Source organism: Bicyclus anynana, chromosome 5 (assembly GCF_947172395.1).
Source record: "Bicyclus anynana chromosome 5, ilBicAnyn1.1, whole genome shotgun sequence".
NCBI lineage: Eukaryota > Metazoa > Arthropoda > Insecta > Lepidoptera > Nymphalidae > Bicyclus > Bicyclus anynana.
In genome coordinates, this window is record NC_069087.1 from 15744225 (window position 1) to 15766658 (window position 22434).

Genomic DNA, 22434 nt, shown 5'->3' on the forward strand with positions numbered 1-22434 from the left:
CACGCTGAATGTAATCAGGTTTCTCTGATTACGTGAAGTGTGTCTTTAATGGGCTCTCTGTTTCGTAAATTAAAAGAGAAAGAAAGTAAATGAAAGAAAGAATATACGTCTGTTGTAAATATTCTCAAATAAAATTAGACTCACAAGCAAAGGAGATCATTCATTCGTTTTGAAAGTGCCGGCCAACAAAAAAAAATGGCACGAATCGTTAAATCGTTAGAAGGTTATTTAAATTTATCCTAAACTTAAAGCTGCCATACACAAGCGAAGTAACGGGTAGCAGTTAGTTTAAAACAACCACGCAACGTAGAGTTCTGCGAATGTTCGTCGCGCGGACGTTTGAAATATAATTTTGTTCCGCTCTGTAAAGCTTTTAAGTTTTTAAAACGTTTGCGAAAACGGATTTTACGCTGAGAGTTTTTCCATTTTATTAACATTGAACAATCATTAATTCGCCTGTGAATAAATTTAAAATGCTACTTGCTTTGAACTATAATATTATTTTAAATTCTTCGGTATCAGATTCGCGTTGGAAAAGTTGATTGCACCGTTTATGTACTTTGGAGAACACGTCTAGAATCTAACTAAGAAAAACAAAATAATGATAAAAAGAATAGAGGTTAATGTAGATACAAAAAAAATCGGTTATCTGTGAAGTCGGTTTACTGACGATAGTCGAACGTGACAACGCCATAAAAAAATACTAATGGACTGGTTGCATTTTTCAAAAGAAAAGACTAAAATATACTTTATTTCTTGTAAAAAAAGTTGGCAACCCGTGCAATAATAAACGGTGCACGGGAACGACGCATGACGTCATCTTTTTTCTAATGTGCAGCCGGCTTCATCGAATTAAAAGACGTTGTCACGTCAAAAGTCCTTGGTTCAATTCCCAACTCAATGCAATTTAAGACCTTAAAATATTTAAATTGACTCGTCTGATCTTGTGATGGTTGCAGTAGTGCACACCTTATTAATAAAGGTATCAGGTTCAGTATCGTACTGGAACGTTTAACAAGTTAATAATACGCAACTTATTATTAAAAAAAAATCAGAATTCATTTATTTCAAGTAGGCTCAGTTTACAAGCACTTTTGATACGTCAGTTGACTATTTGTAAAGATTCTACCACCGGTTCGGAAGGCAGGTTCTGCTGAAAAGAAACCGGCAAGAAACTCAACAGTTGCTTTTTAAAAAAAACTCATACAATATTATAATTTACAATTGATGACAACATTATAATTTATTATAGTTTTACTTTCTGTGTGAAGGTGGAAGCTGATCCAATGGCCTCCAAGCATCTTTATCATTTAGGAACTCATCAATGGTGTAGTAACCTCGACTAAGTAAACATTCCAGTACGATATTCATTCAGTCACGATACCTCTAACTGTATATGGTAAGTACACCGTAGCAGCGTCTACGGCGTAGCGGTGTTCTACGAATGTCTATATGCATCAGCTGTCGAGCGCAGTAGATTAGTGTTGCTAGAATAATTATTGCTATAGAACAAATTAGAAAATTAATTATTACTAATAAGCTTCGTTTCTTAGGTCACGCAAATTAATTATCGACTTTATTTCAACGTCAGCTGTATCAATATTCTTTTTATATTGGTTGTTAGGGTTCCGAACGTACGTAGTACAAAAACGGAACCCTTATATAGTATTAAATAAGCTACACTCCAGATACGTACGAGCAGTAAATATGTACTCGTATTATATGAAATATATATGTTTTTATGGATAAAGAATTATAAATAACAAAAAAATAAGCAAGCTACGTTATACGCAACGATTACGTTATACATATTTGTATATTGAAAGTAATATTATAATGAGATAAGATTTGAATTTTTGTTTGATTAATTAATTAATGCGGAAAAAACTCAGGCATGTTTGTTCACTGCCAAAAGGAGTCCCTTCCATCTGACTCCTACTTTCCGGGATATGTCTGTAGGAATATCTGATAGTTTAGAGCTTCTTGGCTTAACCATATCGTCCAAACTCAACTTCGGACAGTTCATTGAATCTAAGGCAAAAACTGCAGGCAAAAAACTTGGCATCCTTAATAAAGTGAAGCGGTACTTCACACCTGAGCAGCTTCTGTCCTTATATCAAGCTCAAGTTCGGTCATGTATGGAGTACTGCTCCCACTTGTGGGATGGTTCCGCCAAATATCAGCTTGCTGCTTTGGATTCAGTGGATAAACGCGCTAGAAGGCTCATTGGCAATGAGGCCTTATCAAGCTCTAAACTTCAAAGCTTAGAGCATCGCCGAAAGGTTGCCTGTCTATCAGTGTTCTACAAGATATATTTCGGGGAGTGCGCTCAGGAACTATTTGATCTTGTGCCACCTTCGCCGTTCTACCACAGGACTACTAGGCATCGCACAGATCTACACCGCTACGTCATCAATATTCCTCGGACGCGTACTAAGCGGTTTAGTTCCTCGTTTCTTATACGCACTGCAAAGATGTGGAATGCTCTTCCAGCTTCCGTTTTCCCCACCTCCTACAACATGGGTACCTTCAAGTCAAGAGTGAATAGGCATCTTCTAGGCAAGCGCGTTCCACCATAGGCTGCATCACTGCTTACCATCAGGCGTGATTGCAGCTAAGCGCTTGCTTATACAAAATAAAAAAAAAAAAAAAAAAGATTATTTGGAATATGTTTTGAAACTACTAGTTTGATTTGAAAATTCTGCATTATCAGCGAGTAACGCAGGCTATATTTTAACCCCGTATTCCCACGGAATGGGAACGATGTAGGTAGATCCGCATGGGTATGATATCTAATATTAGGAGTTGGTAATTTGGTATTGTTGTCTCGCGGTTTTGAAGTACCATTCATATTAATCTTGATACAGAGCAAACGCCGCGTCATGCGTCATCAATCTCCACAAGATCATTAAATTAGGCAACCTTCAGAGTTTTGGTCGAGTATATATACAACATAATTACAAGATACAATAAGAGATGCAAGCATAAATTTGTCTTATCAGACATAAGACACACGTATACCGAATCTATACACAGAAACTAATGTAATTAAAGTGTCTGTTTAGAATTTTAAATTAACAGCTTTTCATTTATCATTCATACATACTTCATCTTTTTAATTCGTTCTATTTAAGGCACTGCAGTGATTCTAAATTTGTCTAAATGCGAATACTATATATAGAGAAGACAGTCTATGTATCATTTACCTTTATTCCGTCACTGGAGGGGGTGTAAAAGATACCCAAATTTTACTCCACCTATGAGTCTACCTACACCTCTAGGGGTAATAACATCTCACAGCCTTATGTAGATAATAAACTAGCAAGGCCGTGAATCTAGCCTTTTCTAGTCCTGTACGTTTTTTTACAGTATATGTCTCAACGAGTAAATAGTGGCTTATACCTCTCCACACTTAAGTTCTCAAAACTCTCAAACCTGACGCCGCATATATAAATTGGATCAACACCTCTAGTGATAATATCTCACAGCCTTTTACGGATAATGAATAAGTAAGAGTCTGTTCCATCAATGTCACTACCCTGATTCATGAGGCAACCTCAGTCGAATGCTAACGTAGGTGTATAGTCTGTATATTTTTGACCTTTCGCTTTGGCTTTGAAGGTGTGTCCATACTTAAGTGCTCTCACCTAGAGTATGTACTTGTAGAGAATGCCCTTCCTTGACTTTATTAAAAATGGCGTATTACAAGATTAGATTTTTTTGATCGGGGATAAAGAAATACATTAACCACGTCTTTTGTACATGACTTACTCGTTAAGTTGTATTATTTACTTGTTTTGAAAATGAAAATTTATGCAATTGGTTGCACTATCAAGGCAAAGCTTGACTGGGTCCACTAGTTGTTATAATAATGATAATATTTTTGTGACGAATAAAACATTTATGCTTATGACTATAACTATGACTAATGAGATTTTATGGGCTTATCTGAACACAAAATTCTATGCTGCGATACACGTATCTATGTATGTAATGAGTATGAAATGAAGTCGCATCCACTGTATGTTTGCTTAGATCTTTTAAACTACTGAACGGATTTTAATGCAGTTTTCAGCAATATATAGAGTGATTTAAGAGGAAAGTTTGTATGTATAATCGGTACATACATATTGTAGTCATCACCGTCATCATGATATCAGCCAATGGACGTCCACTGCAGGACATATGCCTTTTGTAGGGACTTCCAAATATCACGATCCTGAGCCGCCTGCATCCAGCGAATCCCGGCGACTCGCTTGATGTCGTCAGTCTACCTGGTGGGGGTCGACAAACAATGCGCTTTCTAATGCGGGGTCGCCATTCCAACACATATAGTACAGGAAATAAATTAGGCACAACGACTGGTGTGCCGTACGTTTCGTCCCGTTTGGCAGCGGACGGCGAGCGCTGGATGTATGTAGCGCTATAAAGATACCCTTTAGTACATATTAATCATAATCACTCTAATATATAAAAGTGAAAGTTTGTGTTTATGTGTGTGTAAGTGTATATGTTTGTTCCTCCTTTGCGCTGCGGCTACTGAAGCGATTTGGCTGAAGTTTGAAATGGAAATAGATTTTATTCTGGATTAACACATATGCTACTTTTCATCCAGGGAAAATCTACAGCTCCAGCAGGATTTTTAAAAAACTGAATTCCACGTAAAGTCGCGGGCGTGCGCTATTATATTAGATATACCTAAATATTCAGGAAACAGTCGCGCCAGATAAAACACTCGCTACATCAGGGACGTGTATTTATGGCGGATATTCGCTATCAGATGGCGAGCTGTCGATATGTGTAACATTTCATATCGCGATAACTGATGTTTGTGTAGACACTGCGATAGGTCACATATATGTTGATTGGTGGATTAATCTGCTCTGAATAAAATTTGAAAACAACATGCCTTGTTTATACTAACATTAATAAAGAGGTAAAGTTTGTGGTGTTGTAGGAGGACATCTCCGGACCTACTGAAACAATTTTTAAAATTCTTTTACCAATTGTAAGCCACGTTATTTGTGAGTGTCATGGACTCTCACGGAAACGGGAACTACGCGGGTAAAACACCGAGGCGTTTTGTAGTCACATATAACACCTTAGACCTGAAAGTTTGTCAGCCCCTGCTCCTCATAGATGAGTGCCAATGGTAGAGTTTGTCAGCGCATGCTTCTACCATAGACAAGCACGTTAAGGCACTATCACAGTTTTCTATTGATATGAATCTAAAAACTGTGCCATTATGGACTTGGGACTATGGTAACAGTAAGAGGTACTAGGCTCATAAGCGTCCAATCCTCAATGGTGCAATTTAACAACTTAATTTAGTTATACAACCGAAAAAGCTTAAGTCTGAGGACACAATTTTTCATAATATTTATTATTTTTATTTAGATAAAGAGGCTGAACCTTTGAAACCTGTTACCTCCCAAAGCTTTCATGATCCAAGCTCCATAGTTACCCATGTAAGGACTCATGAAAACAAACTTTCAGTTTTTATAAAACGGCGACAGGATCTTAGATTATTATTAATTACATTGTAAGGTGTAAAATATACATCTTTTACCTGCAAACATCCCTATTCTATATTTGATTCTGAACTTACCTTTAATAGGAGCATTGAGTTTAAGCTTGCATAGAAATCCAAGTAGGAGTAAAGGGTTCTAAGACTTAGACTATCAAATAGGAATAAGGTAACCTGCCTACCTATCGAGCTCAAAGGGGCCTTTCTTTATAACCTCAAGTGCCTAAAACCTTTCGACGATCTAAGAAATTTGTCAAAGGCTTTATGTGCCTAATTAATCTTCCACCGGTTGACGGTTGGGAATATTGATTCTAACTAGATTGATCGAGTACTTAGACGCTGTCTAGAAATTCAATAGTTCACAAAGTCCCTGCTCTTTTCATTTATATGCTCCTTTGATATAAAGCCACACCAATTCGTCCATTTAGAAAATTAAACTAATAACTTATCAGAGGTATATTGCTCTTAGATTTTTTTTTATTCTTTACAAGTTAGCCCTTGACTACAATCTCACCTGATGGTATCTATGCAATCTAAGATGGAATCGGGCTAACTTGTTATGAGGAGGATGAAATCCACACACCTTTCGGTTTCTACACGAAGTCGTAGCGGAACGCTAAATCGCTTGGCGGTACGTCTTTGTCGGTAGGATGGTAACTATTATTATAGAAAGAAAATTATTTAAATTAAAATAAATATTATTTTGACGGCCTCCGTGGCGCAGTGGTATGCGCGGTAGATTTACAAAATCGGAGTTCCTGGGTTCGATCCCCGGCTGGGCAGATTGAAATTTTCTTAATTAGTCCAGGTCTGGCTGGTGGGAGGCTTCGGCCGTGGCTAGTTACCATTTAGCGTTCCGGTACAATGCCGTGTAGTAACCAAAAAGAGGTGTGGATTTTCATCCTCCTCCTAACAAGTTAGCCCTCTTCCATCTTAGACTGCATCATCACTTACCATCAAGTGAGATTGTAGTCAAGGGCTAACTTGTAAAGAATAATAATAAAATAAACAAAACAGGGAGAGTATTAGAGCCTTTCTCTCTCGCTCTATAAGTTATGAAAAAGTAAAAAAAAAATTGTTAATCTGTATATCTTGCTTCTCTACAGCTAAATTAGCAAGAGTGTGTACGCACGAGTACCATATGCCACAAAGTTATCGCATGGTGCGGTTCGGCTCAAGATTGGCACGAGAGTGAACAAAAGACTAAAGGCAATAATAACGAGTGTAATCGCTCGCTTCGACCACAATGGAGCAACTTTAGGGATTTAGATCGTGATTAATGACGCAACTTCAGGCTAAGTTCCCCTTTAGATCAGTTTAATGTCCTTTGTTTCAACGAGGTTTTGTAACTGATGTGATAACAACCTAGATCCGTACGCCTTATCACCACGCCGCAGTACAGATCATACAGTTAATGCTTTTAATTAAATCAACTAAAATGATTAATCGACGTAGCCCAAAGTATTAGCAGACCGAAGTGGCAGTGGGCGGACCAAATCTGTCGCAGAACAGACGGCCGATAGAGTAGACGTGTTCTGGAGTGGAAACCACGTACTAGCAAGCGAGGTGTAAGACGCCCTCCAGACGCCTTTTTTTATAAAAAGAATATTTGCGATGTCTTATTTTCAACTAGTCGGGACAGATTGTGTAGTGGGTACTATTATAGACTAGCGGGCGGGGATCAAACCACCCCTCTCGGTGAGAAATCTGGCCCATTTCACCGCTAAGCTATTGAGGCTGAGCTGCAGAGGATACTTCTCTGGACAAACTGTGTCATAGAGATCTGTCACTAACAAACGCCACAGTTTGTTTTGAGCTTAATATACAGGGTGATTCGGTCTTTAGTGCGGATATTTTTTTTCGTGGTTCTGTATCATTAATAGAATATAAATCTACAAACAGTTCGATACATTTTATGTAATTTTTTTTTTAATTTATGTCTCTAAAATAACAAAATAATGTTCATATTATTACTAAACAAGATATATTCAGCTTAAAAGTGATCTGGTGACGTCCTTTAGGTATCAAACGAAAATAAAATAAACGCACAATAGGGTGATCCTAAAATTCTGTTCAAAAGTAAGTAACTTTAGCTAACGATAATTTTGTTATTTTTGAGTTAAAAAAAAAAAGAAAAAATACGTGATCATTAAATTTTGTTTATGTACAAAATATAAAAATATCCGCACTAAAAAAAATTTCTTCCTGTATATCCAGTAAAAAAGCTCAAAGTCACTCAGCGGGCGATGGAGTGAGCTATGCTTGGAGTTTCTCTGCGTGATCAATCAGAAAAGAGAAGATCCGCAGAAGAACCAAAGTCACTGACATAGCTCAGTGAGTCGCGAAGCTGAAGTGGCAATGGGCAGACTACATAGTTTGAAGATCCGATAGACGGTAGGGTCCCAAGGTGCTGGAATGGCAACCTCGCACCGGAAAGCGCAGTATTGGTCGACCGCCCACTAGGCAAACCGAGGACTTCAAGTGGGTTGCAGGGAGCCGCTGGATGCTGGCGGCTCGAGACCGTTGTGCTTGTAAGACATGCAAGAGGCCTATGTCCAGCTGTGGACGTCTATCGGCTCATAATGATGATGATGGTGATGAATATATCCCATGAGATTACTTTGCTTTAGTCAAGCAATTGTACCCGATGTGACGCCAGCCTTACGCTAAGCCGAGGGAATGAAAAGAAAACGCAGATTTCATGCATGAACCGTTCCATTAAGGAACAAGAAATTTAAAGGGTTTTTCCCCGATCCTAAAGAGAAATCGATCAACGTCGCCCATTCAGCCGTGGCAAAGCGTGATTGATGCTTCCACGTGACAGCACCTGACGTTACACTTAGGCGCACCAACAAATACTATTCTGTCTAAGTCGGAACACGAAAAAAATTAACCAATGGTCACGCAATAAAAGTTAGGTCAAACCGAGACACGCAAAAAAAGTTAAGTCAATCCGTGTCATACAAAAAATTAAATCATAGAACAAAAATGAATCAAAGCGAACCTACAATAATAATAATGCTGCACTAGTTCAGCTGTACATAAAAACACTCTAACTTTTTCTCTCATATTTGTTTGCGATAACTGTACTGAAAATTGCATTTTCGTCATAAGCCTGTTTATAATAAGCCACTGTATGCTTACAGTAGCCTCCATTTTCCTGTTTTTTCAATGTCACCTGATGATGCAATATAAATAGAAGCGGGCTAACTTCTTAGTAGGAGGATAAAATCCACATTCCCTTCGGATTCTGCATGACATCGTACAGGAACGCTAAATCGCTTGGCGGTACGCCTTTGCCGGTAGGTTGGTAACTAGACACGGCTGAAGCCTCCCACCAGCCAGACCTGAACCAATTAAGAAAACCTCAATCGGCCTAACTGTACCTAATGTGGTAATCTTTGGACGTGTAACAATTACTAGAAAATATTTATGATAATCAAGGGAATCAATGGCTTAATATAATATCCGAAGACCTAAGACCAGAATGGAATCTTGTAGAGCAAGTTAATCACTGGACCAAGAAGATAGTCTGAGAAAATCAAAATCAACAATGACGTCAACCTCCAAACATCAAAAACATAATTAACATACAGGATAATAAATTCCGGAGTTCCATTCGGTTGTAATAACAAACTCATGTATATGTATGAACTGAGAAACCACGGTTCAACAAATATGATGTTATTGGAAGAAAATATCTATATATCTATACATTAGCTGACGCCGCGCGGTTTCATCCGCGTGGTTCCCGTTCCCGTAGGAATACGGGGATAATAGATAGTTTATAGCCTTCCTCGATAAATGGGCTATCTAAGGATGAAATTTTTCAAATCAGACCAGTAGTTCCTGAGATTGGCGCGTTCAAACAAACAAACTCTCAACCCATATTCGGCTCACTGCTGAGCTCGACTCTTTTCTCAGAATGAGAAGGGTTAGGCCAAATAGTCCACCACGCTGGCCCAATGCGGATTGGTAGACTTCACACATGCAGAAAATTAAGAAAATTCTCCGGTATGCTCTGTTTCCTCACAATGTTTTTCCTTCACCGTTTGAGACATGTGATATTTAATTTCTTAAAACGCACATACCTGAAAAGTTGGTCGTGCATGTCCCGGACTGGATTCAAAACTACACCCTCCGGAATCGGAGGCTGAGGTCATATCCACTGAGCTATCACGGCTCTAAGCTCTTCAGCTTTATAATAATAGTATAGATATAAATCTTTACTAATATTACAAATAGGTAAAGTTTGTGGGATAATCTCTGGATCTACTGAGTAGATTTTGAAAATTCTTTTAGCACTACAAAGGCAAGTTATTTGTGAAAGTTATAGGCTATATGTTATCCCCTATTCTCACGGGAAGGGAATCTAGGCCGGGCGTCTGCTAATATGACATAACTTTAAAAGGTCATACTGGTTCCGCAGGAATCAACTAATATTTTTTAATGAAGTAAATATCATACTCGTATTTAATTACACATCAAACCGTTCACTTAATTTGTTGGCAACCCCTTAAAATTTTAAAAATATTTATACTTGAACTATTTAGGTTCATGAAACCAGCCATCTCCCAAAGCTACCACGGTCCAAGTAGGTAACGGTAGACAACTATAAAGATAGTTGTCTACCGTTACCTAAGGTTGAGGAATGAGCTGACAACTTTCAGATTCATAAAAAGGTCTTGGCATAAAGGCTCTTAGTAAAGCTACGAATTTTTGTTGTAATGAAGTACCAAAAAAACAATAAATAGTAAGTTTTATCTATATACTCGCATATAAAAGCGAAATGTCGAAAATCTCGAAAAATTACAAAGTTCAAATTTAAGCAGATAAATAGTTTATTGTAAGTAGAGGTCCGCTAAGAATGGATTTTCCGAGAAGGTCAAATTAAGGAGGTCTAACAGTGGGCGGAATCGCGGGCAACCACTAGTATATATTTTTAAAAGAGCAACTGTTGAGTTTCTTGCCGGTTTCTTCTCAGCAGAAGCCTTCCGAACCGGTGGTAGAATCTTTACAAATAATCAACTGACGTATCAAAAGTGCTTGTATATTGAGCCTACTTGAAATAAATGAATTTTTGGTTTTTTTTTGAAACATAATAAAATAACGTTCTTAATGTAAAACAGATTTGTTTGACTTTTCCAAAACAAGGAACAGCACTAAAGCTAGCGATAAAAGAACAAAATCCACCGCGCTAACGAATAACCCAGTAAAATCTGTACCAACGATCGGCTGGTTGATTGCTTGTTACCCGAACCCGCGCAAATGCTCGTTTTACATGTTATGTCGCGTAAAGCTGATAACCTAGAATAGCACACGTATCAACTCTGAAAGGGATTGTCACCGTATCAACTGGAATCGTCCAATTTGTGTAAATCTCCTTACAACACACACACTAATTAGATCACACCTTATAGAATCGTTCCGCCCATCTCTTCTGCTTCTACCTTCGATTCTTCCTTCTCCTCCGGTGATAATTCTGCGTTCGTCCAAAACCCCCGGTGACGCCGCTGAGGTTTATAGAACCGATACAGTGACGATCCCTTTCAGAGTGAATATGGGTTTTAATGTGGTTTTTTGGCCGACTTAAAAAAAAGAGAAGGTTCTCAATTCGATGCGTGTGTTTTTTTTAATGTTTGTTACCTCATTACTTCGTCATTTCTTATTCTTATCCAATTTCTTAACCAAGTTTGAAAGAGTATATCCAGATTAGACTTATTTAATTTTCATGAAAATCGATTCAGTAATTTTGTGTTAAAATAATAATAACAAAATTGCCCGTACTGTGGCGCTTTCATTCACTATGCTATACACTAAAAACAGAAAAATGAAATCTTATTAACAAAAAAAATCAACCGACTTCAAAATCACAAAATTAAACTAAAAAGCGAAAAATAACATCGCTTGTGCTACTTTCTGATCACTTTGAAGGCTGTGCCAATACAGTGATGCATTAACTCAAGCCGTTTAAATCATAAAGTTTTAGGATTTGCTAACGGTTCTTTCCCGTGGTTCTTTCAGAAATGGCTTCAATTAATACGCCACTGGCTTGGCACCGACAAAAAAAAATATCGGTATCCCGGACATTTCAAAATTAGGTAGGTCAAAGTTTCCAAAAAGCGTTTTCGTCCATAATCGTGGGAACTAAAATACTGTAATAATACTCAGTGGGTGAACTAATCGCACTGGCAACACTCCAAAATTGTGTTATCGCTAAACACATTGCCCTAAACATTAACTCGTACTAAAATGAGCTTAGATTGTTAACTGTTGCTCATTCTTTACTAGCTTAACACGGAAAATTAGCCATAATAGCTCAGGTTGCTCGACCTAAATCGAGCCAATCAGGATCCTTAGATCAGGTTGCTCAATCCAAGAATCGATCAGATCGTTCCTAGGCCCTCCGAATCGAAAGCAGAGGTCATATCCACTGAGCTGGCACGGCTCTTAAAATACGCTTTATATCTCTTATCGTTCTTGAAACCTACCTACCTTAAAAAACCACAACAGTCAAACCTCCATAATTGTACTTACTTACATATATAGTAGTAGCATAGATTGACTGATTTTATGAGACTATCTCAGGCTGAAGCACTGGACTAAAATCCTGCAGTATACCTTTAACCATTTCTATGTTTTTTGGTAGTCTAAGATAATAAACAAGTTTGGAACCAGCCGTGCGAATTGACCGGGACAATCGTGATGGATAACGGTCTTCCGGAGAATAGATTTATTTGAGGCTTTTGTGTAAAAAGGTTCACTCCGAATAACATACGTCTCACGTCCACCCGCGTAAGTAACTAATGTTGTTACAGTTGTACAAGTTACTAAATAAAAAACTGTGCACCACACGTTATCACTTCAAATGAAATTTTTACTTGCTTGATTTTGCTACTCGTCACGTTATATAAGCGACGGTTACCCGCTTTTATAACCTGACGGGTAGCACCCACAGTGATTGAACCATCATTTTGTTGTAGAGGAAACATCTCGAGCAGTCCTAGGACTTGTGACCTTGGGTGTAGGTTTAAGGGTTCCCTTTAAAATGCATTAACACTCATATAGTTAGATCCCAGAGCGATCTGACACATTTTACTAGTACATGCAACTATCTTTTAGTTACCTTTCACCTCTGGTACCTGCCCAGGTGTCACAGATCAAGTCTCTACAAACTCGCAGGTATATTCAAAGCACATGAGACGCTATTAAAAACCTAAGGTTTCATGTGTGTAAAAATAAGATATGTTAGATCGCTCTGGGATCTTCGTCTATTAGCACCGTGTTATGTCGGCTGATATAGCTGAAACTGGTAAGTGGCATAAGTATGCCTCTTTGACTGAGAGGGTTGGCTCATTTTTTGCGCAAAGGATCAGCCTGGCTATGCAGCGCGGTAATGCAGTCAGTATTCTTGCCACCATTCCACGTGGCCATGATTTACATAGTTATTAGGATAAGTTAGCTTAAGTTCCTAACTGTATTTTTTATTTTAACCAGGAATTAAGAATTTTCTGATAACAAAAGCATTAAGATACTACGTCTAGTATACAATACACCACCTTCAAGACTTAATTTTGCGACTAAAAGTCTTCTCCATACCGAAGGTCAGCGTTCAGTTTTTCCACTGACCAACTAGGGATAAAAAGCAGTCCATAGCAATACCGTTATTGCACAAACATTCACAACATTATAAAATGGGGAAGCAATAAACAACGCAGCGCGTTCCCGTATTTATCTCCACACTCCCTTTTGATCTGACGTCAAGTGATTTAGAACACTTAGAAATGTAAACGCTCTAAAAGCCTAGGCGCGCGCTCAGAGCAAACGAGAAAATGAATACAACTTGGTAACAACGCTTGTGTATTGTTTTCTAGGTTGCAAATTGAAGGAATGTTTTATATTGTTGTGTAAAACTAAAGCGCTAGTAAAGTTTTTATTGTAATGGTGATAAAAGCATTTATTCTCAATAGCTAAACGGTAAAGAGGCTTCCCCTTATCACCGGGAGGTCATGGTTTAATCCCCCGGTTATTGTCGTTCACACAAAACTCTTAATTACTATATATATATATGTTTAATACGTATACTGTTTAAAAAAATCAGGCTATTTCAAACCCAGATTGAGAAGCTCGCGACGAAGTCAACTTGTATGGTGGACATTTTCTATTTCTTATGCTTATCCTTATCTTGAAAATCTCGAATGCCCATACATCTTTCTTATTACGTTAGCGATCGTAGAAAGAGAATCAACGTGCCACTTGGTTAGGGGGGCAGTTAGGGCTCTACTTACTGCTTGATATCTTAATCATATATAGACGACATAATGCGGCTATCATGGAGACGCTGGATACATGCGAGTTGCAATACAAGAAGACAAGTGCTTAGAAGTCCTCATATGAGGCCAGCAGACATTCATCGGCTGTTAATGATGATGTTAAAGAGAATATACTGAGTATGTAATTTTTGTTTTTATTCTCTACAAGTTAGCCCTTGACTACAATCTCACCTGATGGTAATTGATGATGCAATCTTAGATGGAAGCGGGCTAACTTGTTAGGAGGAGGATGAAAATCCACACCTCTATTGGTTTCTACACGAGATCGTACCGTAACGCTAAATCGCTTGGCGGTACGTCTTTGTCAGTAGGGTGGTAACTAGCCACGGCCGAAGCCCACCAGCCACAAAAACCCACAGCTAAAGCCATGTTAGTACCTAAACAGACCTCCACAATTCTGTAACAATAGACAATTTGTAATTAAGACTACTACTACACTGCTTCATTGCGGGTTGTCGGACTAAAGGTGATAAATGTTATTTGTTAGTCTCTTTGAGAATTAGTCCAATGCTAGCGATCGTGACAAGAATTGACGGTTTAACCTGCTCTCTGAGGCACGGGGTTGTAAAACTTCCAACGCCCCAACTTTCCGTACGAAATGTTATCGCCGTGTTGCAACGACTTGCGGTACGGACGGCTTCAGTGTGCTCGTGGCGTTCGAGCCGTCCACATCTCTTCTTGTGTAATTTTTTATGGGTTACTTGGGATAGGCGGGGAGAGTGACTTGAGTGGAAAAGGGGTGTTTGTTAACAGTCAAAGGATCTTTTAACCCTACACACGACGTTCACAAGTGCGTGACTTCACTCAAGGTCGTTCTCTGCCATTCTAGGGTCTTATTTTGATTTCAGTTTGATTTTCTGACCTTTGTTCGACATTAGTTTCTTATTTTTGTAATCACTTTTGAGTCTGCTAAATATCCTTATTTACAAAGTAATTCAGTAAGAAAAGTCAATACTTACCTATTAACAGAAAGTCACGCTGCGCCGTCCTCCAGAGACACAAAAGCAATCATTATTTAGTGAAACAAATAAGTAATATCCAATTTCCCAATAATAAAAGAAAACCCTATAACTACTTACAAAGCAATAAATATAAATACTAAGAAACCTGCTAAGATACGTAGCTATACCAATCATAGGCTAGCACTGGTGGAAATAGGTTAGGGTCGTGTGAATAACTATAAGCATGTTCAAAATACATTTATTTTGAAATCACAGACACACATTTTATTTATATGTATTGATTTAAAAACGACGTCGTTTGTTTTAGTAATATAATTTAAAAGCTGTTCGCTTTTTGATAAAAAATATTCATCATCATCATCAATATCAGCCGATGGACGTCCACTGCTGGACCAAATACAACGGTCTCGAGTCGCCAGCATCCAGCGGCTCCCCGCAACCAAATTAGTGTCCTCGGTCCTAGTGAATCCTAATGGTTGACCAACCCTGCGCTTTCCGGTAAAAAAAAAAATATGAATTAAAAGTATTAGGCAAATGCTGAAAAAGCAAAGCGAATACATGCAAATGTGAAAACCACACAGATTCGTATCGTGTCAGTAGACAGGAGAGACAGCTATCTGAACCACGCCGCAGGCTCTATATTTTGCACAACCAAACTCTACACAGCGAGTATTTTCTGTTTTACGCAATATACTGACATTTTTGATATCACCTGTATTGACAAAACGTTTTGTTAAAAATTAAATATTCGTATGAAATGTACAACATTTTTTTTAAATCAACAACACATTAGTTTTATATTTATAACACACTTAAAATTCACTTCACTTGTAACTATGTATGTAAGAAAATCTTGGAATCTTAATTTGACCCACTTCCCAGTCTTCGATTAGGATGAAATTTTGCACACACACATTAGCTACGAAACGTCATTACAAATCCAATATGGCGGCCTCACCAAGATGGCCGCCTGGCTGTTTGAAATCCACCCCCACGATATGGATATCAAATGAAAGAGTTTGCTGTCAGGAATACGAAAAATATAGTCACGTGTCTTAAATCAATATGGCGGACGTCCAAGATGGCGGACAGGCTATTTGAAATACACCCCCACGATATGGGTATCAAGCGTGTTTTTTTTTAAAACTATTCATTCATTGTGATTTCACTGTTTATTTTATTTATTTATTTATTTTTATTTATTAACTTAACTGTTAACTTACGTTTAGCTAGCAGACACCCTGCGGTATCATCTACGTAATACCCATTCCCGTGAATACTGGATTAGAAGCTTCGCAAGTTAAAAATATAGCATATCATTGACAACACATGTTCGGCTTACCGTTGAGCACAAGTCTCCTCCAAGAAAAAGAGTTAGTGGCCCAATGCGGATTGACAGACTACACACCTAAAGAATTAAGAAAATTCTCAGGTGTGCAGGTTTCCTCACGATGATTTTCCTTCACCGTTTGAGACTCGTGATATTTAATTTTTTAAAATGCACACGGAAAAGTTAAAGGTGCATGAGCCGGACCGGATTCGAACCTACGCCCTCCGAATCGAAGGCAGAGGTTACATAAGAGTTTTTAAAGTCGTACCTTCTACAACCATAGATTATTATAAATTTGATTACCTATCATACGTTGATTAACAAGTTCTATATATTGCATTTTTAATAATTGATATTTTAGCAGTTTCAAATACTCGTAAAAGCAATAAAAGCCTACAAAGCTTAAATAATTAATTAGCTAATTTACTATCAAAAGCTGATATTTGATACACAGACTGGTATACATCCGTCTATGTCGCCGCCAGCGTTTGACACTGGCGTTTGTCACTGTTCAAACATTTATCTGTTTTGCCCAAATTGTAGAAAATTCGATAGCCTGTTTTATTAATTACTTAATTAAATTTACTACGTGGTGAGTCTAGTGCTTAACTGATAACTCTGCAGATTGTGTGAACCTGAGGTTGAGTTCTGAATAGTACTTTCAATTTAAAATTAAAAGGTGAGGGAAAATGGCGATTTTTTTGATTCCTTTCTTTGTCATAATAAAGAATCTCATATTTCCAGGTGGCTTGTTTCTAAAAATTTTAACCTAACGGATAACGGATAAACCGTTTTGGCTTTACAATGTCATAGACGCATAGATTTAAGATTTTTTTCACGCGGGAACTCTCGTTTTTTGATACCAAATGTAGGCTATGCCTATTGCAGATTATAATGTACCTCTTTGGCAACTTTCATTAAAATCAGTCTTGTACTTTTTACGTGATTGAGTAGCAGACACACAAAGTCGTCTATTAACTAGTCATTGATTTTCCTACAACCTATATTCGGCTCACTGTGAGCACGAATCTCCTCTCAGAACGAGATGGTTCCTTTGAGGAGAGAGCCTTAGTCCACCACGCCGGCCCAATGCGGATTGGCAGACTTCACACACTAGTAGAGAATTAAGAAAATTCTAAGATATACAGGTAGCCTATATAAGTATTCCAAACTTAAATCCGTTTATTAATACCTACTTTTCACGTGAAGGAGTTTATTTACATCAATACATTTAAACATTCGCGATTTATAATATAAGTGGGATTTATCTTTGCCTCAGGATATATTGTCAATTTTATTTATCACCCTAAGCCATCATGGCGGCCGATAATTTCCCAAATTCCAGTTACAATGTTGCCACTAATCATACAATTTGTATTGAATACGCAAACAGTTTGATAGTGTCCTGTAAATTAGCCGACATTATATGTTTGCATACACCCGATAATTGCTGTCGGGTAATGCACTGTAATGACTATCGACATGCGATATTCGACGAAGCATAAATTGTATTATGTTATGTGTATTGTCTATTCATTAACCTTTGATTCGTTTGACGATTCCCAGCTCGGGTCAGTTTCATCATCATCATTATCAGCCAATGGATGTCCAATGCTGAACCTAGGCCTCTTGCATGGACCTCCAAGCACAACGGTCTCGAGCCGTCAGGAGCCAGTGGCTCCCTGCAACCCGCTTGATATCCTCGATCCACCTAGTGCGGGGTCGACCAACACTATCGGGTCAGTTTAGGATTTTATAATTTCTAAATTGACTCAGCAGGCTAATTCACTAACTTTAACGTATGTTAATTGACATATCATCATAATCATTTTCAACCCATATTCGTCTGACTGCTAAGCTCGAGTCTATTCTCAGAGTCACGCCACGCTGGCTCAATGCGGATTGGCAGACTTCACATACGCAGAGAATTAAGATAATTCTCAGATATGCCATTTCCTCACACTCCTCGTTTTTCCTTCAACGTTTGAGAAACGTGATATTTAATTTCATAAAATGCACACAACTGAAAAGTTGGAGAAGCATACCCCGGATCGGATTCAAACGCACACCCTCAGCCCTCCGGAATCGGAGGCAGAAGAGCCTATAAATGTCACCGGTGCTTACTGACAATCCTTCGTGGATATCATACAGTAGGTAGATGACATTTCTCAGTTGATTTACTGTTTATTTTAATAAGTTGTTAATAAAAACCATATTAGTGAATAAACAGTCTGACCTGGTAGTAGGCTTCGGCCGTGTCTAGTTACCATCACCTTACGGGAAAAACGTACCGCCAAGCGATTTAGATTTCCAGTACGATGTCACGTAGAAACCGTCAGAGGTATGGGTAGAATAGGTGTTATCGCAGTCAAGGGCTACCTTGTCATAGAATAGAAATAAAATAACCTTTAAGGGAATTATTAAAAGCAAATTGCGATTTAAAAGTAAATTACTTGGCCTTAAACAATTTGTAGCCAAGGTAATCGTATGGTATTTTGTACTCGTAGGTACGTAAACAAGTGAAGTCAATAAACTAAAGGTGTTAGGTAGATACCTTTCCAAGATAAATGCTAAATCATGCGGTATTTTCTCAATAAAAACGAAATTTATATCAAATAATTGCTAAAACTTTCCATAAACATCAAAAACATCAAAACATCAAAAATACTAAACTAATATACCGATTCTTATCAAAATTCTTTAGAGACATTATACCTTTTATAAGTATAGGATTATCATCAATATTAATATTAAATAAGGTACATAAATGACGGAATTCTGGAGTAACAACAAAAAACACGGCAAATTCAGAACCTCCTACTTTTTGGACTTGGTTAAAAAGGAAGTTCCATAAACAAAATGCCGAAATATCATATAAGTTTGAAAACCATTCAAATGGGTATCTGGAGATTTGGCGTCGGAAGATCATATTATATCTATCTACCTAATGCATCGCTAGATTACATTGACAAAACTATCATAGAGTAAAGACGAAATACTTGAAGTTTTTATTTATTTTTTATGAATTACTTTTTGTTTCTTTAAAACAAATCAGATTTAAACATTCTGTAATGACTATTTTCTTTTCTTTCAATTTATTTTAGTTGTAATGTAAATTATCTATAACTAAAAAACTACTAAGACGATATTGATGAAAATTGCACTTTCGCTTTGAAAACATACACACTAATAATGAATTTTGACATCTTTTTAGAAGCTGATGGCTAATATATACCTTGGCAAATACTTTTTAATTGCGATAATATTACATACAAACTAGTCGAATTAACGTAATTATTAAGTCGATTTAAAAAAATTGTAAGTTATAATCTTAAATAGTCTTATTTATTCTAACTTAAAATAACTCTTCTTTAGAGAAACAGTCCATGCTTTGTTACTCTAAAAAAGAAAAAGTTTCAAGATAATTTTGTCTATTGCCACAGCGCTCTGTACCACAAACACAATACGATTTGGATAGATTTCATTTACATTTAAATAGATTTTCTTCCTTCCCGTAATATCGCGGCTTCAGAAAACGTTTCTAAATATGTACTTGTAGTTGTGGCTCGAAATTTTAACAACTTACAGTTTTTAAGGCTATATTTTATTTCTTTTTTTGGCTATGATAAATCCTAAAAAGCCCGTCAAAAAGTTAATTATAAACAATTATTTACAATTAGTTTAAAATATTTACAAAGTAACCACATTTGAGTAATAAAACGCGTTTATGGTTATTGTTTCTGAGTCACTGAACCGTTTAACTTTATATTATTGTAGGTACGTGTGTTTTATTCGTGCCACAAAGCCACAGTTTTACTTGGAAAAATATGGTTGTAGTGTGGTAGATGGGAAATGCAATAAGTGCTAACGTATCTATGATATGCTATACATTTAAGTACAGTGCGGATATTATACATAAATATTTATATTGACATCTGGTGGCACGGATGTGCCCCAGCCAAGACGAGTAGAACTTACGAGTTTCTGTTAACTTGTTCACTTCATCACATATTTATTTAATTGGCTCTCAATCAAAGTTCAATCGTAGCTACAACTATCAAAATCAAAACATAAAGTCAGAATTCATTTCGTTAAATTAGGTTTAGTTTACAAGCACTTTTGCACACTTATAAACGCTGTTATATATATTTAATAACAGTTTGGATAAGTGATATTGTAAAAAAAACAAAATGCAATTCAAGGAGTTACGATTGTAACAAACATTCGAGAATCGATTAATCAATCAAACACGCTAGAGTGTGAATTAACTTGAGGTCATTTTAAATGTTGTTAAGGAGTTTCTTGTATTGGACTAATAAATGACGGTGCCGCTTACAGACGGTGAAACTAGCAGTGTATAAAGCATGTTTTAATTGTATTGGTATGCCAATTGTTTAATGAAACTGGGACTTTTTCAGTTTCCGGTAACTTATACGCTGTTGAGATTTCCCAATTAATACGAATCCTATGAATATGCTTTTGTAAGCGAATGGAATATATTTCGGTCAATGATAATGTTAATGTAGCCGCTATTTGAATTTCATGATTGTCGTATTTATTCGTCAGGGAGTTGAGCTGCACGTATAATCATTTCATCATCATTATCATCATTATTGCATCACCAAATAGACGTTACGTGGCCCACATGGGCCTTTTGTAGAGATTTCCAAACACCAAGACCCTGATCTGCCTGCATTCAGCTACTCCTTGCGCCTCACTTGATGTCCTCAGTCCACCTAAAGAGAATTCGACTAACTTTCGTTCAGGGGTGCTCTTGCAGCACTTTGGGATGCTTATCGGTTCTTGAAACTATATGCCCCGCCCATTGGCACTTCAGGATTGTGATTCGTTGAACTATGCTAGTATCTTTGTCATTTTCCAAATAATAGGCGGTGGAAAAATCTCCAGGTTTTTTACTCGGCAATCATTCTGCATCGATGATTTTCGTCTAAAATTAAAAATATATAGTTAAATTCCTAGATCAAGAATGACGCGTGACCAAAAACAACCATACACGATGCAGAGGCTCACAGATAAGGACACAAAAAGTTTCAATCGTGATTCACTTGATAAAACTTTTCGTAGGTATTTCGACCGAAATTCTGATTCGATAATCGAGTTTTTAATCGTATAAGATAGAAAAACACATGCTTGCTTTTAGCTACTTCTTTATATCTTTACGATCTTAGTTAATAGACAGAGGCCTTAGCTATATGGCACGTCGATCCTCTTCCTAAAGCGCTAACGCTACGAAAATTAAAAAATGTATGGGAATGACATTCACTATCGACAGATCACGTGATCAAGTTGTCGATCGGATCTGTCATCCCCATACATTTCGTTAATTTTTCGAAGCGTTAACGTTTGTAGAAAGAGAATCGAATTGCCACGTGGCTACAGGCCCAGAATACATAATGTAAAGCTATATGTAATTGTAGCCTAAAATGGGAAGCATTGCATAGAACATGCCCATTCACTCCAGTTTCATGGAAGGTCAAGTTGTAAATAATTAGAAACAAATCGTAAAACGACGTTCCAAACGAGTTACAAATGTTAGCAATTAATTAAGCGAAAACAGAATTACTTGAATTTTGTTTCGCGTACAATTCGCGACGATTAATAAAATTGTTCTCGCTAAGACTGGAGACAGTTAAGCAGAAAAAGTCGTTTAAGGGTTACAAATATCAGTGATTTCAATAATAAAAATAGAGCAGACGAATAATAAAATAAGAATTTAAACTATCGTGAGTGTTATTCATATTAAATGATTATGAAACACGGCTAAAACTCACGTGATATTACGTCGGAGTATGCCCGGACTAGTTTCGAACCCATACGGGGCCCTTAGTCATGAGCTGGTTCTTGCATCGCGGCACGATCCAAACTGACACGAAACTCCGACGTAATATCACGTGAGTTTTAGCCGTGTTTCATAATCATTTAAAATAAAATAAGATATATGACGCAATGTTTTTATTTTTATAGTTTACTAGCTGACGCCGCGCGATTTTACCCGCGTGGTTTCCGTTCCCGTACAAATACGGGGATAATATATAGCCCATAGCCTTTCTCGATAAATGGGCTATCTAACACTGAAAGAATTTTTTAAATCGGTCCAGTGGTTCCTCAAATTAGCGCTTTCAATCAAACACACTTACTCTTCAGCTTTATAATATTAGTATACTCTATACTTCTAGCTCAAAGTACGTTTGCTGCGCTCTTCGATGATGCTTTTATTATATTTTTATGATGCTGTTATACATTTCAAAATCAAAAAATCAT

At 37.3% G+C, this 22434-nt stretch overlaps 1 protein-coding gene across 1 annotated transcript in view; it reads right to left on the reverse strand.

Moving 5' to 3' along the window:
- Window positions 1–13003: 13003 nt before the first annotated feature.
- The window catches only part of LOC112043700 (peptidyl-prolyl cis-trans isomerase G), a 244743-nt gene continuing 235312 nt past the window's right edge, over window positions 13004–22434 (reverse strand). Inside the window, exon 10 of the mRNA XM_052881638.1 lies at window positions 13004–13015. Within this exon, the coding sequence (XP_052737598.1) occupies window positions 13012–13015 (4 nt within the window). The 3' untranslated portion in view covers window positions 13004–13011. The remainder of the gene's footprint in view (window positions 13016–22434) is intronic.